The sequence below is a fragment of the Acyrthosiphon pisum genome, chromosome A1 (genome assembly GCF_005508785.2).
Source record: "Acyrthosiphon pisum isolate AL4f chromosome A1, pea_aphid_22Mar2018_4r6ur, whole genome shotgun sequence".
In the NCBI taxonomy this organism is placed as follows: Eukaryota; Metazoa; Arthropoda; class Insecta; order Hemiptera; family Aphididae; genus Acyrthosiphon; species Acyrthosiphon pisum.
In genome coordinates, this window is record NC_042494.1 from 145656298 (window position 1) to 145676663 (window position 20366).

At 31.1% G+C, this 20366-nt stretch overlaps 2 protein-coding genes across 3 annotated transcripts in view; one reads left to right on the forward strand and one right to left on the reverse strand.

Moving 5' to 3' along the window:
- Nucleotides 1–2492, forward strand: part of LOC100164208 (FERM, ARHGEF and pleckstrin domain-containing protein 2) — a 35088-nt gene extending 32596 nt beyond the window's left edge. The window contains exons 21-23 of one of the 2 annotated variants that reach the window (XM_001943122.5): nt 28–194; nt 341–600; nt 1881–2492. In XM_001943122.5, coding sequence (XP_001943157.3) covers nt 28–194; nt 341–600; nt 1881–1977 — 524 coding nt within the window. In that variant the 3' untranslated portion in view covers nt 1978–2492. Of the gene's footprint in view, nt 1–27; nt 195–340; nt 601–1880 lie in introns of those variants that run through there. The other variant, XR_001679474.2, reaches the window with a different exon arrangement.
- LOC100166240 overlaps nt 2207–20366 on the reverse strand; it is a 23634-nt gene continuing 5474 nt past the window's right edge. The window contains exons 2-6 of the mRNA XM_001943052.5: nt 13751–14095; nt 4721–4822; nt 3915–4034; nt 3353–3430; nt 2207–3216 (exon numbers count right to left, since the gene is read on the reverse strand). Coding sequence (XP_001943087.1) covers nt 3025–3216; nt 3353–3430; nt 3915–4034; nt 4721–4822; nt 13751–14095 — 837 coding nt within the window. The 3' untranslated portion in view covers nt 2207–3024. The remainder of the gene's footprint in view (nt 3217–3352; nt 3431–3914; nt 4035–4720; nt 4823–13750; nt 14096–20366) is intronic.

The window sequence follows — 20366 nt, forward strand, 5'->3', positions numbered from 1 at the left end:
AATTTCCAATCCGATAACTGTGTTTAGGTTCCTCAGATGACATGATGAGCAACAACGGTGACTGCAACGGCGCGCTGTCCGAAATCAACGGCGGCAAAGCACCAGGCGCCGCGCAAAGGAACAACACAACCGTTCACGTTTGCTGGCATAGGAACACGAGTATCGGCATGGCTGACCATCTTAAGGCCACCGAGGTGAGTACCGACAAATAGGTAATATTATTGTTCATAGCGTTGCATATATATGTTTTAAACTGTTTCAACTTTTGACAGTAATTTTAAAAATACTTAAATATTTTATATTTTTTAACCGTCTAACCACCATTGCATTTGCCCTACAGAACCAGTTAAGTGGTTTTCTGTTGCGCAAGTTCAAAAACAGCAACGGCTGGCAAAAGCTGTGGGTCGTGTTCACCAATTTCTGCCTGTTCTTCTACAAGTCCTTCCAAGATGACTTGCCGTTGGCCAGTCTGCCCCTGCTCGGTTACAGCGTTTCAAAACCAAACGAGGAGGATTCCATCGAAAAAGATTTTGTTTTCAAGTTGCAATTCAAGAATCACGTCTACTTTTTCAGAGCCGAAAGCGAATACACGTTTGGCAGGTGAGTGATACACTGACACGTGAAATTATTATTGGGAATGGGATTTTTTTTTTACCTTCGTCATCAATTTAGCGAATTAAATATTGATTTCCTGATATCGATGTGTTAAAAAAATGATTCTATGAAATAATAGTGTTCTATAGCATATTATAGTTTATAGATCATAGACGTCATAGTCATTGAGTACTATTGAGACTATTATTGACTTATAAATATATTATTAAATATATTTAGGGTCGACGGTTTTTTCGGTATACCGGTTTTTGCACAAATACCGCTGCAACAGTATACCGTAACACCGGTGCATACCGGAAAACCGTAAAGGCGGGTTCACAACTGCCCGTGTCGTGTCGTGTCGTGCAAAATCCTTTTTTCTGATTGGTTCACCAAAATATGATAATAAAATATGATCGTGTCGACCAACACGATACCGCGATTACCGTGAAGTTGAATTAAAGCCTTTAATTCAACTTTTGATCGTGCTGGTCACAATGTTCACGCCTTGGTAGATTTGTTTACTGTTATCTTATATATCTAATACCAACGGTTTAAAGGGGGATTCACACCTAGTGAGTAGGGATATATTTTACTATTGGTATATTATCCTAAATGATAGAAATATAAAATGTATGATCATACATTTAATATAAGTAATAAATATATTTATTTATGTATCTATATGTCGATATATATTATTAAGGGATGGTAGTAGGGAAATTAAAAAATATCCAATCATCTTCAAAACTGTTTAAATAATCTTCAAGCCCAGGCTGCCCAGCCAATTACCTACATAACTACCTATATAGGGGTCCAGAGTGACGACACCTTATCAATACACCTTGTTCTGACCGCTGATACAGCGCGCGATGCTTAACCTGTTCTTTATAATCGTGTATCGTCCTGATTCGGAACATCCCCGAAGAACGAATTGAATTCACACGACACGACACGACACGGGTAGTTGTGAACCCGCCTTGATTGAAAACCTCGATTTAACTCTTAATGGTTTCCATTATTCAGGTAAAACGTTGTGGTCTTCGCCGTAATTGTGTTCCGATTCCAATATATAATTGCATTTTCGATTATCTGCCTATACTGTTTTAATCGTTACGTTAGCAAATCGATACCTAATTACGTTTATTTTTACGTGGGTGTCCTTCCGTCGTTTGAAATCACATTCCATAGTGAGCAATTTTCTTTGTGATAATATTGTTTGATCAATATTCAACTGTTTATCGATTAAAATAATCTAAATAACTAATTTGTATTGTTTGTTTCAGGTGGATGGACGTGATCAGTAGCGCTACGCAACATTCTGGTCGCATGAGACTGTTCAGCCGCAAAGATAGTGAAAATAATTACTCGGACATTATTTAGTCAAATGAATATAATCTTACAATCAAAACGTGTTTATTATTAATGTTTTCATTTAGGGAAATATCTAACACGACACGTAATGTTAATGAATTTTAGGTTATTCATATATAGTTGTTGTCATAAAATTAAAGCAGGATTTTATTCAACTTTCATCGCATAACTAATCCATCCTCTCCATTCCCCCCATTACTATAATTATTACTATTATTTTTACTATACCTTTATTTTATTTTTCGACTTGTCCAATCGCGCATGATTATAATCATATTTACAAGTTTAATCATTTTGTACGACAATTATTTTTACTCTGCGCTATTTATTTATTGTACTATCAATGTAATATGTTATACGGAGATAATTGAACACCGAAATATTGTTTAAATTATACAAGTTAAAAAAATAAATTATTAACTAAACATAACAATAATACAATAATAATAAATATTATTATTATTATGTGAAAAAAATTGTTCTTTTATACTTGTTGAATAAAATTATTTTTATTACTATTATTATTTACAGTTTATAATTTATTGATTAATGTATAATATGTTTATTATATCTGCTCAATAATTTCCTTTTAAATCCAACAAATCCAACTGATATCAAATATTTGATACTGTGAAAATGTTTGTAAAAAAGGAGAAAATGTGAACAATTAAAATTTACATAATATAATAGGTATATAAAATTCTATAATATATTTTTATATTAAACTATTATTCATTATAAATACATTATAATAAGCTTGACAAATTAAAATAAATACATAAATAATATTCTGATCGAGAGTTCGTTCTGATTTCGAAACGCCACTGCTGGTTTTACTTTAATTATCTTTAGTAGCGTTTTAAAACCAGGACCAACGTACACAATAATAAATTAATCTCTTACAGGCTATATCTTAAGGAAACGTAATGGAAAAAAAAATTATACTTTTTAACGTATATAATTTGACTTTCTAGGACGCGGATGACAGATTTTTTTTCGTGTGACAGACGACGCGGTTGAGCATTTCTATTTGTTGATAAACACTTGCGTATCGGCTCACAGCAAAACGTCTAAGTCTATGGACTTGTCACCGTAAATGTAATCGAACACCGTCTGTTCAATAGTATCGTCTTCCAAGTACTGTGAGCTTCTCATGGATCGTTCGGACGTCATGTTGTCTTCGCCGAATTCTTCTGCAGTGTAACGGTCTCTGATATCCTTCATTATACACGACTCCAACTTTTTATGCTATATTATCGAACATAATATGGTATTATTGAGTTAAAAAAATGTATTATAATCAGTATTAATATTGCATTGGATGTATATTATTCGGTCTAATATACAATTATACAATATCATTTGTGAAGGACCATTCACGTACTTTATAGCATTTGAAAAAGAACATCGGCCGCACTAACTCTTTGGCGAACTTGTCTTTCCTCTCGTCTGGTACGCACATCTGTTGACATATACAAATACGATTATGAAACGTTCGATACTTACTAAAAAGAGAAACAGTGGATGACAACGCATATAGAGTACGATATTCAATTCAAGTAAAATAATATAAAATCTTTAAATGTATAAAATATTGTTTTTTTAAAAATTAATACCTAAATATGACGTATGCCTATATTATATTTAAATATAAATGTATGTCTAGTTGAAAAACTGTTTTGAACACATCGAGTGTCTCATTATTCTATATAGTAACGTTTTAATATCAGTATATACCTAGGTATGACTGTAAATTATTGAATATATCATTGTATGAAATGGAAGAAACAGAAAAACTAAGCACACTCCCGAATGGGAAAATAATTAATAAACGTGTTCCAATTAACGTTGAATAACTTCGAAATGTATTCGAAGCAGTTTAACATAAGCATAACCTATGTCTATATACATAGAAATGTATAATCGTTGCACAAAGAGCTTATTACCGAAAACTTCTTGCAATACGTAATGCCGTCGACCATGTCTTGTTTAAGTTCTTCGGCGATCGGTAGCCTCATCACTCTGTCGTTCATGTTTTCGTAGTCTGGTTCCATGTTTTGGTTGAGCTGTGTACAAAACGTAATATTTAAAGAGAGTTATCTTAGAAAATATAAGAAACTCTATTATATTTGTTTTTTATTTAAGAACAAAAAAAAAATCGGGGAAGTGGTTATCTCTTTGCTGTACAGTAGGTTACAAGTGGGTAAATGTATAATAGATTGTATTAAACTTGAATTCAATGATATAATATCATTGTACAAGAAAAACGATTCTGAGCGGAGACGATTTGTTAGTCTGGAATTTTACATTTTTATTATTTATTATAGCCTGTAAGTTGAATTAATATTATAATATTATTATTTTTTAATCTCTTCTATGGTGATAAACAAAGCATTAGAAATGAAAATCTCATTTTTCATAATTTGTCGGTAGTTTTTCCCATGGCATTAAATAACTATTGAGAAAATGAACTCTCTAAGTACCATCTTGATCCAATTTTCTAAAATTTAAGGTACTATATTATGTTGAAATCGAAGCACTCCTTCTGGTAGACATTTTGTATATAGGATAAAAAAATTAATTAATTAATTAACACCATTGTAAAACCACTATAGCTTCCTCACTCCGCTCAGAATCTAAAATTAAAATATTCCTTGTATTTTCTTAAGTTAGGTAGGTATTAACGCTTGTTCGCTTTAAAATAATGATAAAAACAATTAATATCCGTGGGAATAGATTAATAGACACTTACGTAACCAAGTTCCTGCATGACGCACGTGACGTTTCGGATTTTTCCGGTCATTTTGGCAGCCATCGTGTCCATCTGGTTGCGGACGTCAAAACCTCCGACTCTCTGAAAAGGTCAAATCATCTAGTTAATTGCGGTAGGAAGTATGTAAGGTGGCTATATATAGACAGTTTAAAGAAACTCGGGTGGATCACCGTGTACTTATACACGTTATTCAGGAGAGAGTATCGTATAGTGCGTAAATTTAAATACTAGCTATGTACGAGAATTTCGTTTTATAGATTGACGATTGATCGATAATATGCCTAACCTATATACTCACATCAATGTACATACTAGGCGGGTATCAGGCCCTGGTTTAATTATCACATTTTCGCTATACCCATCTAAAGTATTGGCGCCCCTGGAAAATTATTACGTTGTACCTATACTGAGATCAGACAGATCCGTGACTACCTATATATATAGTCATTTTATACGCAGACGTGGGTACACCATTTTGGTGGACGGTGGTTACCATATTTAAAATTATCCTTATTAACCTCAAAACATCATCGCTGTATGTTTACTGTTTAGGTACGTCGAATTTTCAGAGGTGGCTTTGTGGTACTGTGGCGTCATTATTGTAAAAGGAACGTGACTGTGATTTTCCCACAGGATCCGGAAAAACGTGATGACTAGACCGTCGCCGGATTATTTAGGTTCCGTCACGTTATTATTACATTATTTAACGTATAAGTCGACCGCGTTTATCATTATCTGTATGACTGTATCTACGGAGACTACATCGATTATGTGTGACCTACCGACCTTTGTCTTCGTCGCCTCCGTCACGCGTTTCATCTGGGCCCATTATTGACCCAATTCCGTACAGAGCCGAGTTGTTTGACAGATCAAAGTGTGACCAAGTCTTACACACAAACGCACAACCATAAGTTGTGTTAAGCTTTGTTACCACTATCTGCTATGCTATGCTGCTCCACCCTGTTAATATGTTTAAATTTCCGATTTTTGGAATTTTAAAATAAATACCTATTTTCAAATATTTAGATTTATAACAGTATTTGAGGAGTATCCTAGCTGCATTATACTCCGTAATAATGTAAATTGCGAATAAGATGATTTTTCTGAAAATATTGACGTACCTACCTATATCGCAATCAAAATACTAAAATACTAAAACTAAAGATAATAACCTATTGAAATTTAACTTTTGTTTTGAAAATGATTGGGTGTAATATTAATTCATAAATTTAGTGTAGTATTAAAAAGTTGACTGAGTATACTATACGTAATTGATTATAAGTAGTAATTACTAATAAATATTTTATATTCCGTGCTTAATAATTATATACATAATAATTACCGAGCATATATCCATTTACAATAAGTATTTAATAGACTATTGTCCTTAGTATTTTGAGCAGAATAACTCAAAAACTTCAATTACAAATACCTAAATAAGTCAAATTGTTCTGAAAAATCATCTGATTCTCAATTTTTCATTAAAACACTTTTGTTCTTATTTGAAAAACCAATGGTGGTAATGTCATAGAATACTCCGTAAATGTTGTGAAAGATCCAAGTATTCGAAAATATCGTTATAAATTAGTTAAAAATTCCAAAATTCAGAATTTGAATATATGCAATATGCATAACTTAAACATACAAATGAGGTGAGCATGCTTAAAAAGTAACTCTATATATAATATATGTGTAGGCGTGTTATGCGGGTAGATCATAGGTAAAGTATAGATACTTATGTAGGTATATATACTCGACCTAGATCGAAACTGAAATTTATTTGTTATGTCTTACCGCTTTTTCTAGAACCAGTTCTTATAAAGTCAAGTGTCCCACCCGGCATAAGTTACCTACATTAGAAATACGTTCATAACATTCCAAGCGCATAATATGCATAATATATAGGTGCCTACCGATGTACCATTTTTACATGTATAATCATTTAATAATAATATAAACGTGCTCATACGATATCACCGTAAACTTATTAACCTACTGCGCCGTGTCCGATGTATATCTTTAGTACGTATAATAATATCATGTTTGGTCCGTAACCGTTTCATAATAATAACAATAATGATAATTTACCGTATGACTGTCTACTGAATAATATGTCTACATGCAGTATCCGTCTAGTATAATATATTATTGTTTGCGGAGGATTGGCCGTGTTTTGCATCTCATACCGCACGAGTCGTGTGCGGATAGTGTGTGTAATATGGGAGACTTGGTTTGTTTTTTGTCGTCGTGCGACAACGTATAGGTAGGTAGGTATATATTATATTGAAACGCGCGAGCGATGTTGCCAGTCACGTTTCCAGTCGTAATCTTATTTTTATTGTTTAACCAGCAATTATTCAACCGCAATCCGATAAATGTGCGCTCGTGTTATAATATATTGAACTATTATCGTTTCATTATGCATGTGCATAATGAGTGGACAACGGTGTTAAGAGAGACGACCGTATACAGAGGCACAGAGCGCAATATATATTATATAGTACGCGTATAAAATACGTATATACCTGCGCCTATATTATATCACGAACCTCTCGGTCAAGGCCATCCGTGGCAATTTTTTTTTAACGGGGGGCAAACAATTTCCCATTATATATATATATGTATTATGTTTCTATACTTTTTAAATTACATTTTTAGATAAATATATATAGGTATATTCATAAACGAACGGAAATAATCATTAGGTAAGACATACAGTGTGAAAATTTGGTTGCTTAGCTTGTAGGATTACAGCCTGAGTGGTTCTTACCGGCGCAAAACCGTTTTTGCAATGTCTTACATTTGACGGACATAACGCATGCGGGTTAGGTTAGGTTAGGTTAGGTTAGCGTCCTCTCAAAACCGTCTCTATTTTCAACCCAATATAGAACTCCCTTAAGCTCCCAGTGGTCTTGCCTTGGTGTTTATCCCCGTTGATATTTTATTTCTCATCGATGTTTTTCAAATAAAATTTTAGATAATTATATCATTGCCTTAGCTCAAATATGGAAAGGGGGGAGGGGGTTGCTAACTGGTATTGATTACAAGTAAATTATAAATGAGCACCGGGAAAATGTACAACTAAAAATATTCGGCATAAGGACTTAATATTAAATATATTGTGCAGATACTATACCTATAACATCTTTTTCTATATAGTATATACTTGTATTATATAGGGTACTGTCTTACGGAGTCATAAAAATAACGCTACTACAAAAGTATAAGCTCACACGTTTGTCCTATAGTAAGTTTATATATTATATTACTTAAACGTGTACATGGCATAAATCTATTTTATGTAAAACAATGCCTATATATGATCTTATATTTATATAATAACGGTAGAATTTGTGTTGGCGGCGCGTGCGTGTGTGTGTAATGTGTATCCCAATATTGTTATAAAGTCCGCCGAGCTCAAAGCGGTCGCATCGCATAATATTATATTGCATATTATTTATTTATATATATTATAATATAGTATATACACATTATACACACATACCATGTATTACTGTATTTCACGCTATACGGTCACGATTTATACGATTTATTATTGTGTACCTGTATATTTGTACTTGTAATTATACATTTATACACGTACCTATATGATATGTATATGGATTATGGGATAAAAGATATCAGGGAAATACTGTTAAGCATACTATCAATATATTATACTATTTAAATATCTTTAAGCGATACGAACAAGGATCGCTTATCCGTTTCTATTGTACCTACACCTGCAGTCCCAGAGTCCCTTTACATCTCAACACATGATATTAAATAATTTTGTAATATTTGTGAGTAACATTTACGGAATCCGCGAGATTTTAACGATTTTTGTTGGCCAACTCAGTTATTTATACCATTGTTTTGTACTCGTATACTTATATATAATAATATGCATGTATAATAATATCTGTATTAGATACGCGAGCAAGTAAATGCAGTTTGTAAAAAAACAAATTTGACGGACGTTTTGTATTTCAAACTGACTATAGTAAATTGTGTTAGTGATATTTTTTGTTAGTAGTTTTTACAGACTTAAATTATATTGTACAGCCCTATAGCCCTTTTTGTAACATTCGTTTTCCGTGACTGATCGCATTCAAATCCACGTGTTTGATTATTATATTTTCCTGTCAGATGTCGTCGATGACTTATAATTTGCACATGCTTATGATTGGTAAGATTTACGGACTAACTGTACACGACACGCACATGCACACCCCACACCTACATTTCGCGCGTATGATAGTAAAAAATGAAATAATAAATAATATAATTAAATAGGTATGTATAAAATATATGTAGTACTGTAGTAGGTATATTGTAAGGTCTGTCTAATGTTTGTGAATATTGTAGATTAATTATATATACGCATGATAATTTCTTATAGATATCATTAAAACGCAATTTATAAATTGGCTTTTGAAATTTGCAAACTAAATATCCTAACCAAATGGATCTAAAAATATCTTTATTTTTGTTACGGCGATATCCATTGATTTCTTGCATTTTTTGGCACACCTATAATAAACGTCCTGCTATATGATCATTAACCAACAAAATATGCACAATTATCGTTTTCCCGTTTTCCGTTTATATTGTACCTATGTCGTTACTCACGGTTACTCAGGAATCATAAAAAAACACATGAAGCAATGTCAGGTATGTAGAACCACTTCTCGGACTATGATTCGCCAATTGAAAGAGCGGAATTCGCAGGTGTGCTGCAGACTTGTACGCCAAATATAATATCATCCTCGTTATTTGTTTGGCGATCAAATAAATTATTTAATTCCCATACTTTTGAACACATCTTTGTATATACATGTAGTCATTTATCAGAACAGGACCACATATAAGAGTTTCAGTATCATACATTTGTCGAGTCTCTATACACAGTAAAAACTAAAAAGGTCATTCGCCCAAAGACGAATTGTCTCCAAACGAAGCGTATAAAAATAGCTATAGCTTATACTATAGTATAAAAATAATTGTATTTTCTACTATAGCTGTCTCAGTGATCGTTTGATTCGTTCAGCTTATCCTTATATTTATATTTATTAGTTTAATATCCACATTATACCCTTTTGGATAACGCGATTGTTATTGTATCACACGCATGACCGGTAAATGGGCAACACGCTGATCAATTTGTATATACATTTTGTATGAGATCCATTTATTATTTATATACCTATGTTATAAGTGAATTGTAAATGTATGACGATAAAAAAACAGGTCAAAATCCACACTACAAAAATAATGATAAATTAATGTGGCCACCTCGCACCTATATTTAATAAATGGCCTATTCTTTATATATATAAATAAATAAATCAGATTTTTAAAAAAAAAAAGAGTACCTAGTGCAAAGTTGTTAGGTATATACCTATAATCTATATAATAAAGGCTATAATGGTTTATCGTATTATACCTAATATTGTTTTTATATAATTTATATTTTATATTTTGAATTGCACGCTTTACCGAATAATATTGTTCGGTTTAGTAAACATTGACGCTACTATCAGGTACTCAAAACAATACTTTAGTAGATTCCAATATTATGTTGATACGTATAAACATAAGAAAAACACAAGAATATTTTCTCCATACATAATTCAACCATTCCACTGGAATAGTATACCGCGTATAGATAGTCGAATTATATAAAGTATATTAGCTCGTGTAAAATGTTGATAAAATATTATTCTTAAGGTTATGAACACTAAAGCTTTAGAACTCTCTAGGTGACAGGTAATAGATATTATAAAAGGTTTAGTATGCAATATATGAATTATCACTCATTAGTAATTAATTTAATAGGGTAATTGATTTATTTATTGTAATTACAAATTTAAAAATGTATTAAATCCATTTTCAGGTCAAGATTAAAGAATGAAGATAAATATAAATGTATACATATAGTTATATATAATTTACACAATATGTGTTAATAAATTAAAAATTAAATCAAGTTCAATTTAATTTTTAAACTTTCTATGCATAATTATTGAAAACGTATAGGTTGCGTGTAATTATCAAATCGTATGTTCAGTTTCTAATTTGAAACTTCACTCAAATAGGTATATGGCAATATATATATATATATAGACGATCGCTTAGGTATACGTATTTTATGGGTACCTAAATACCTATACATATCGTGTAAGAGTTGCTTCAGTACAAAATGAGTTTGCTTAGTAAGACGGTAATGATCAAAGTCACTGAACTGTAACTAACTTAAAAACATTTATCTATATTAAAACTGGAGCGAATTATCCATATCGTATCTCGTTAATTCGATCGACTAAAATGGTACACCATACGGTGGAGAACGAAAGTTTAATGTATGTATAGTTATAATATATAAATATAAGTTATTACTCGGATAACCTTAAACTCTATTTAAAATCGATAAAAGTATAATATTAGTAGTTTACTTTATGGGTTTCTTGCAGGTCCACGATTAAAATTTGCACTCAATGCACGTGTTGGAAAATTCAACGAAAGAGAATCGTAGGTAACTTATATATGAACTAGAATTTGCATAGATTGTTTACCGTGAAATGTATATTATGAACAATGAACGGAAGGCAAATGTGAAAAAAGTATGATTTGGCGTATAATAAATGACCACGAATAATATATATTATTAAATATTTATCATATTATAATACAACTATAAAAAGAGTAAATTTATATTTTTTTGACAAACACAAAGTAATAGTGAGTAGGTAAGTTGACTCAGATTGGCCATTGACAAAATATGATTGGAGTGTACTTATACGCTGCAGGCATACTACAGACCTCATCGTATGGTCAGACTTGGGATTCAATATTTGGTTATAATTTTATAAATAATTATAATTAATTGTAACCACTATAATATAGCCAAATAATGCTTCTCATCTTTTCTATAAATATTTATTTTTGAATCTGTGTTTTTTTCAGTACTTGCTGCAGTATTTATCGAAATTACAGACTTTGCTGTATAAAACCTTACCAATATTTAATTATATAGTCGTCTAACTGAGATCTGATTGGTAGAGGGTATATGTAACTGCAGGTGATATCAAATGTTCCCAACTCTTAGTCAACTTATTTGTTTCAGGCGTTTATGTGTACAGAGTGATTCTTTCAACGCGAATTATAGGCTATAATATCTTTAAAAAATAGCTACTTCAAAGAGTTAATTTGATTATTATTTAAGTAACTGCTTAAGAATCTATTAAAAAACAATAATCGATAATAATATAAATCTAAATTTTTATTTTTTTATATAAGTACCAATTTAAAACTCCTCGTAGATATATATTTATTATTTTTTAAGATATTACAATCTCGTGGTACATGATGTAAAATAGTCACTCTGTATATAATACGTAACACATAATATATTATATAACAGGGATGGGAAATTCATGGTACGCGAAAAAATAAAATATTTATATTAGGTATAGGTATTAGGTAGATAGGTATACAGTATGTTCATGCTAAGAGATACCACTAAATATTTCAGTTCGATAACCTTGTATTGAAATAGGGTTTTCAGTTTTCACTGAATGACTGATAGTATTTAAATACACATTATCTGATAAATTTCATATTTCTAACACTTTCGATACGTGCATTGTAATATCATTTTTTTTTACATATTCGGATAGAGTATTTTTTTCTAAACAATTTATGTATAAAAAGTTTTTTTCTAATTACAAAATTGGCATATGCAATTTAACGTTTAAATTTAATATTTACTAGTAATAAATGTACAACGAATAGGAATTATACTTTCTTAATTACTGGAAAATTTTGTCAAAGTTATTTACTTATTTTCACTATTTTAATTATGTGCAAACAGGTATTTATAACAATATTGAATATTAATAAGTAACAATAAGTTGAATTTAGATATTTAGTAAAGTTCGTCAAAAATAAATTACTCGTAAATAATTAAATTTCATCGTTAAATTGCATATAAAATTTTGTAATTAGAAAAAAAACTTTTTATACATAAATTGTTTAGAAAAAAATATTCTATCCGAATATGTAAAAAAAATTGATGTTACCATTTGAAAAAAAATAAGCATGATCGCGCAGGGGCGTATTGAAAGTGTAAACAGTTTAAAATTTATCTGAAAATGTGTATTTAAGTAGGTACTATCTGTAATTTAGCGAAAACTCCATTTCAATACAAGGTCATCGAACTGAAATATTTAGTGGTACCTCTTAGCGTGAATACACTGTATTATTTCTATTTTAATAATAAATTACATCACAATGTATACCTATATATTAATATCTACAGATAAAATTAAATAATCGTTATTGTCCCGATAAATAGCCATATGCTCATAATATGTACCTCGGTTTTTATGTATACCTCTTTATAATTTAATGGCACGTTCGATAAAAAGGTAATTTTTGGCACGTAGCGTCAAAATAATTTTCCATCCCTGCAGCAAGTCCCTAACATGTTATGTTATATGGGGCGATTGTAAACTCTCCCGATGGTAAACTCTCCCGAGTTTAGTCCAATACTACCTGACGGGAACATGTAAACTCTCCCGGGTCTACTTCAGTACTACTATTCTAGAGGAGCATGGGACATTATTCGTATAACAGACTTGGTAACACTAAAATAATTCTATTAATAATAAAAATCATTGTTGCTGTGACCTATAATATATTATAGTCAAACTACTTTTTATGGTAATTGGAACACACTGATTTCAAAAAACTTAAGGTATAAATAATAAATATTTAAATAGAAAATACAGGCTAACAGTAATACAATTGATAGAAAAATTTTATATGAACTTCACAATCTCTGCTGTTAAGGCAATTTATAGAGTAGCATTTAAGACAACTTGGGAGAGTTTACACATTTCGTTCAGGTAAACATAAAGTTTACCTGGGAGAGTTTACACATTTCCTTCAGGTGAACATAGATTATATGCGCTGACCCTATAATGATATTATCATCGGTGAACTTACCGAAGTCCGGTGCGTGGGGTAGAACGGTTGATAGTACGGCTGGTACATCTGACCGGCGTTCATCATGGGGTACGGTCCGGGGTAGGGCTGCTGCGGGACGGTGGATATTCTCGGCAGGTACATGTCATTGCCCGCGTTTGGTGCCGCGTTCGGCGGGTAGAACAGAGCGTTGGTCATGTACGACGACTGTTGGTCCAAGAACGGCGACGACGATCCCGCGGACGTCCACGGTTTGATGTACTGCTGCGGTTGTGGTTGCTGTTGGAGTTGCGGTTGCGGTTGGAGGTGCGAAGCCGATGCCGCAGATGCTGACTGCGAGTATGACTGATGAGAAGACTGTTGCTGCTAAAACACGAGACGACGTATTAGTAATATATAGGTATAATACATATAATGTATGTAATCTACGTTAAAGTACCTAATAATATCAGTTATTTATCTATATATATACGGTACATAGGTATATAGTATATACGTGTGGTAATATGGTATACATTTCTATAAAACCATAGACCATAGAAATGATCTATATAATATGTACGATAATGATGGTTGTAAAACCGTGTTTCATTTTATTTCTTTAAACAATACGACATTCGCGTGTGTATCTCGCGGTTAAAATGAATACATGGTAATATACTTATTTTTTAGATAGGCGCAATATAGGTATGTATCGACCGAGTTGAATACGAACAATTTGGTATGCATAGTGGCGGGGGGATACAAAACATGCATTCAAAACAGTGCTTATAGTCAAAAATCGAAAGTTTTCGTTTGATATTACCGCCACATACAGACAATATTAACGCGAATATTTTCGAAAAACCTTCTTTGCTGCAGTTTTCACAAAATTGCAAAAACCTTAACAACTTCTGTGCCATAGGTTATAATCAGCTATATATTTTATTTTTGTTGTCACGGGTAATAACAGTATTTGATTATAAGTTTCTAGCTGTGCAATCAGATTTTGCTCGTGAAAAAATGAACAAATATAAAATGCGGCCCTATATTATATAGGTGCAGTATATCGGTTTTAGTTTACCTCAGTTCACCGGAAAATCGCGGCGTCGGTATTACCTTTGTGATTTAACAAAGATGTGAGCAATCTACCTTTGGTATAGATCGGGTATAGCAATTGATATATTTTCGTAACTACTCACTAAACTTTATTGATATCTCTAAGAAATGCAATTTGAAACTTTCGTTAAAATCAGTCAAGTAGTCATTTAGTAGGTATACTGGTATAGATCACATACATTCATTTATATGTATTTAGATTATATAAAAGTTTCTTTTACTTCTGTGACCATTAGCAACCCTATAGTAAATAGACAAAAAAATGATTCAACTATAGTGAGCCTAAGCGAAATTCATGTGTGAGTCAGAGCAACCATAATGTGGTAACCTATATTTAACGATTGAAAATCAAAGTTATGAACCCTCCCCGAGGGTCAATCAATTTGTGTGCCAAATTCAGTGGCCAATCGGTTCAGTAGTTTCTAAGTCTATAAACCCCTTAAAAACGATGTACATTAATTTGTATATTATACGTATAAATCATAGATGGATAATATTAGTTAAGTGTCGCTATTCAGATAAATCAATAATGTTGATAGTTGGTCGTAAAGTCATCGCCTTGGAAAGTCTTACTACCAATGCATTATTAGAAAAATTAAAATTCCACTGCGGGTCGTAATCTGCACCTTACGACACACTGAACACATAGATATATATATTGCATACCGGATGTGACGCTATATCGAGTCACTTAAAACACGAGCGCGCGGTTTGCACAGGTAATCGTCTTGTGGATCGATGCGAAAAGGAACGAGCCCTGGCAGGATGGGACCCTGGTACGAATCGTGTGGTATCGCTGAGGTGACACATACTGTACGCGGAAATTATTGTTTTCCCGCGTGGAAGGGATGCGCCTGGACACGCTCATGCGCGGGATAAAGATGACGACGACGACGTCGACGTCGCGGCGGCGGGACGCTACGATTGCATAATAATATTATACGAATATATTTTTATTTTCGATGAGCAATCATACGGTAAAATAGGTAACCGCGACCGTAGTTACGAGTTTATGACGGGCAGTTGTATTAATATACGAACCAATAACTCTTCACGCTTGGCTCCGGTACTGATGTCGATGATGCGAATCAACAGACCGTAAGCGCTCTAATTTTCCAAAACATTATCGTGATTTTTTATAGAAGCAATAATAATGTTATTATGTATCGTTACTAAATCAGCCCCGTGTGATGAAAATCAAAAGGCAATACTAAAAAATAACAAAACGGAATTACTCGACATTTGTAACGTAGGTACATTTTCTCACTTGACTCGGCCGCGGCGTGGACTGGTGAAATTATATATACGTGCATTCGAATGATTTTTAGGTAGGTACTTCTTATATATTATATATCATAGTACCTGACGAAAAACACAAAAGGAAATGATATTAGTCATATTAACTTCGGATATTTTTGGTTGTCGTCTTTCCTTTTACACTGTAATAATTGTAATTTTCCACTTGTATTATTCGACAAGCATATTATATTATACGTCATAATATTACGCTAGTGTATATTATATATTATACTTGCAGGTTAGGTTACCAACAGTAAAAACCATGTTATTTATTATTTGGTTTTTTACATCTACTCGGTTTAGTCAATAACTAGACGTGTTTTGCTGGAAAATAACAGTTGTCTAATTATTGTTTTCTCGGGTAGATACAATCATTAATAAATAAATATTTATTTAAATTATATTAATTCCATTATATTTTACATCGTTTTAATATTAAATTTCCGCTTAAATTAATATTCAATTTCCACTTCATTACACCGTCGCATTTTACAAGTGGTATAAACGTTATACTTTATACATAATTCATTTGTATAAGGTACTTATATTGAAATAATTTGATATATTTCTTTATTCTCATATTGAATTGCATTTATTTAGAATATTATAATGAATCATAATTATATAATTGATATGCGAGACAGACAGACGGTGCCTGCTAAATTAACATCATTAAAATAAACTGCCGCTATTTAATATAATTTATGAGTTATAACTAGTAAGTATAACAAAAGAGAATCGATATTTACCTAATAATAATATTTTATGGAAACATATACGTTTAATTTATCACAAGTATAATTATTCACGCATAATATAGTCTAAAAGCTTCACTTTTGTAGTTTTGTACTACCATAGATATTTGATAGTTGTTACCTATAGGTACTGTTATACCGGGTGATTATCTTATCAACCAACACTCATTATTTCAAAAAGTGTGACATTTTTTTCAAGTGCTTATAAAATAACGTTTTTATAAAAAAATATTTTTTTAAATATTTTTTAAGTTTTTTACTTTTTTGAATGACAACATATAGGGTTTTAATTTTATATACCAAAGCAGAATATTTTTCTTAGTATTTCGATACATGAAAATTGAATTTGGGGTAAGTAGTTATTATGAGTTATAAATATTTTAAGTTTAGATGAGTGAAGTGGAGTGGTACGGAGTTACCCCGCGACATGTTTATCCACTTCTCCACTCATCTAAACTTTAAATGCTTATAACTCATAAACTACTCGCCCAAAATTCTAATTTCATGTATAAAAATACTAAGAAAAATATTGTGCTTTGAAATATAAAATTAAAACTCCATGTTTTCATTATAAAAGTAAAAAACTTAAAAAATTATAAGGATAAAAAATATTTAAAAATATAATTTTTTAATAAAAACGTTGTTTTATAAGCGACTTAAAATTAGGTATGTAAAAAAATATTTTCAAAAAAATTCACACTTTTTGAAATAATGAGTGTTTAAATAATAAAATAATCACCCGATATATTAAGGTCCGTCAGCCTGGCACCCTGAATTCAAAATGTCGAGGTTAAACCGTACTAAAAAATTAGTAACCAATTCATAACAATTTATAACCACAAAATCAGAATTATTAACCGAAGTCTTAACCCCAAAATTATTATTTTTCTATATGGGGTGCAAAATTTGGAATTTCAACAAGACATTTAGCAGAATCAATTTTGTGTTGTTAGCTTTAATATTAGAGTAAAATTACCTATTTGGCTACTTTCAAACTTTAAAGTAAGACAATTATCTAAGGTACCACATAGGTAGGTACTAGGCTTTTATTGATATTTTAATTTTAAAATACCTACCTAAAATACGGTATCGTAGGTATACATTTCAAATTGTAGATATGCAATTAACAAATATGTAAAATATTACAATTATTTAAAAATTATTATTGTTTCAGAGAATAATTAAAATATCGCAAAATAGCCCTTGTCAAGAAGCCAGTGTTGTTAAAGTTTAGCCCCCCCCCCCTGTACCCTAACATTTTTTTTGAAATATTATCGAGCTCATTTACGTTTTAAAATATTAATGACAAATGAGACAAATGGCACAAAATGCTACTGAAAGAACCGCATCTGCGGTCGACTTTCCGTTCAATTGTTCGTGTTCGTTTTCCAGCTACCTTAGCCTACGTACGGGATGCAACGAATCTTTAGCCGCTGTTACCATTACTGGTATACGTCATCGGTTGATCGACAATTAATACTTTTTATAATTTGACGCTTACCGACTTTTCGTCGATCGGAATTGTTGTTGTCGGATGACGAGGTAATAATGTCGTCCACACTGAATATCTATCGTTCTATTTGATCTTATACCGCCACGGGCTCAAACCACTGCGAACACGAACGAGTGGTCCAAATTCGCGTTCGCGGACAAGATTTTTAAAAACAATGCACCTCTACGATGTACAGAGACAACGCATCGTGGTGGGTTGGGCGTCCAAATAAACAAACATTTATCTTAACTTAACCTTTAACCTATTATTGTTGAGTGTTGTAATTTAAAATCGAAATGTATATTATAATATTTTTTATAGGCACGCATAATTTATGTAGGAATATAAATACATATATAATAATATTACATTTTCGATTTTTGAGAATAACGAGTTTTATTTTTAACCTCTGTAACGATTATTATTTTGCAATTATTTCCATACGCTCGCTGCTTGCATACGCGTTTTTATTATGCGAAACGACTTCCTGTTAATTTGTCATGACACATTATGTCCACTGACTCCTTTTTAATGTCCTCGAATGTTAACTCGAAGATGATAAAAATAAAAACCCATTTGCAGTACAACCTTATTATAGGTATATTATACATAAGTAGGTATATATATATTATATAATTACGCGATATATTATCATTCAATTTGAATTATATATATATATGGTGATGTATACTTTGTTTTCATTTTTGGTTCCACTATCGATATAAATTTCCCAACTCATTAAACGCAATTCATTTGCCATATGGTTTATCAGGAGGTTAAATATAGGTTCCAAAAAATGTAGACCTGATAGTATATAATATCTACTATATGTATTAGTAATGTTTACTGGTATATTAGGTACCTTTGATTATAATGTATTTAACTGTTAAAATATTTATACAGGTAATCAATTATTGTCACGTGTGTTTTAAATTGTTATAATTTGATTTTAGACTTTTATCAGTTTCAAAATAAAAAAATATATATATTTGTTTATATTAACCATAGACGTAATCACTTATTGACTAACTAATAGGTCTATGATATTAACACTACCATACAACTATAGCTAAATTGATGTCTATTGTAATTTGTAAATACAATTTGTAAAACAAATTATTTTTTAATTATTTAATTATAATTTTAAAATACATTACTTATATTATATTTGACATAGCTATATACTGTTGCGGCTCTTAAAATATATTACTATTTCCTTATAGATTAGCTTACAATTTGATAGACCTTTTGACTTTTTTTTTACTTTAATGAATATTATAATAAAAAAAAGGCGGGTAAGTCGTGGATGTCGCTCTGCTGTACAGTAGGTTACAAGTGGGTTACTGTAATGGATGGAATTAAATTTGAATCCAATGATATTATATCATTGTATACGAAAAACGATTCTGAACGGAGATGATTTGTCAGTCTAGGATATATTATTTTTAAAGAAAAACTTATGGAGAACCTTGTACCAAATTTTAAAAACTTAGTTATAAAAGAAAAAAATTTTACGATTTTTCAACCACTAAATTACTTGCAAATTTTCGCAATTTTGACATATTTCGTATAAATTTGAACTTTAAATGCTTATAAATAAAAATTGTGACAATGTATTCCTTTTATTTTGCAACTGCTATTGTAAAAATATGTTAGGAGCCTTGTATTAAATTTCCAAATCTTAGAATTAAAAAGAAAAACTTTTATGAATTTCTGTCTAAGATAATTTGAACATTGCCGTAATTTTTACGTATTTAGTCAAAATTTGAACTTTAAATGCTTATAAAAAAAAAATCGTGACTATATATTTCTTTTATTTTTCAATTGCTATTGTAAAAATATATTATGAGCCTTGTATTAAATTTTGAAATCTTAGATATAAAAGGAAAATTTTTTATGAATTTCTAGCATAAAATAATTTACGAATTTTCGTGATTTTTACATAATATGTTGTCAAAATTTGAACTTTAAATGCTTATAAATAAAAATTGTG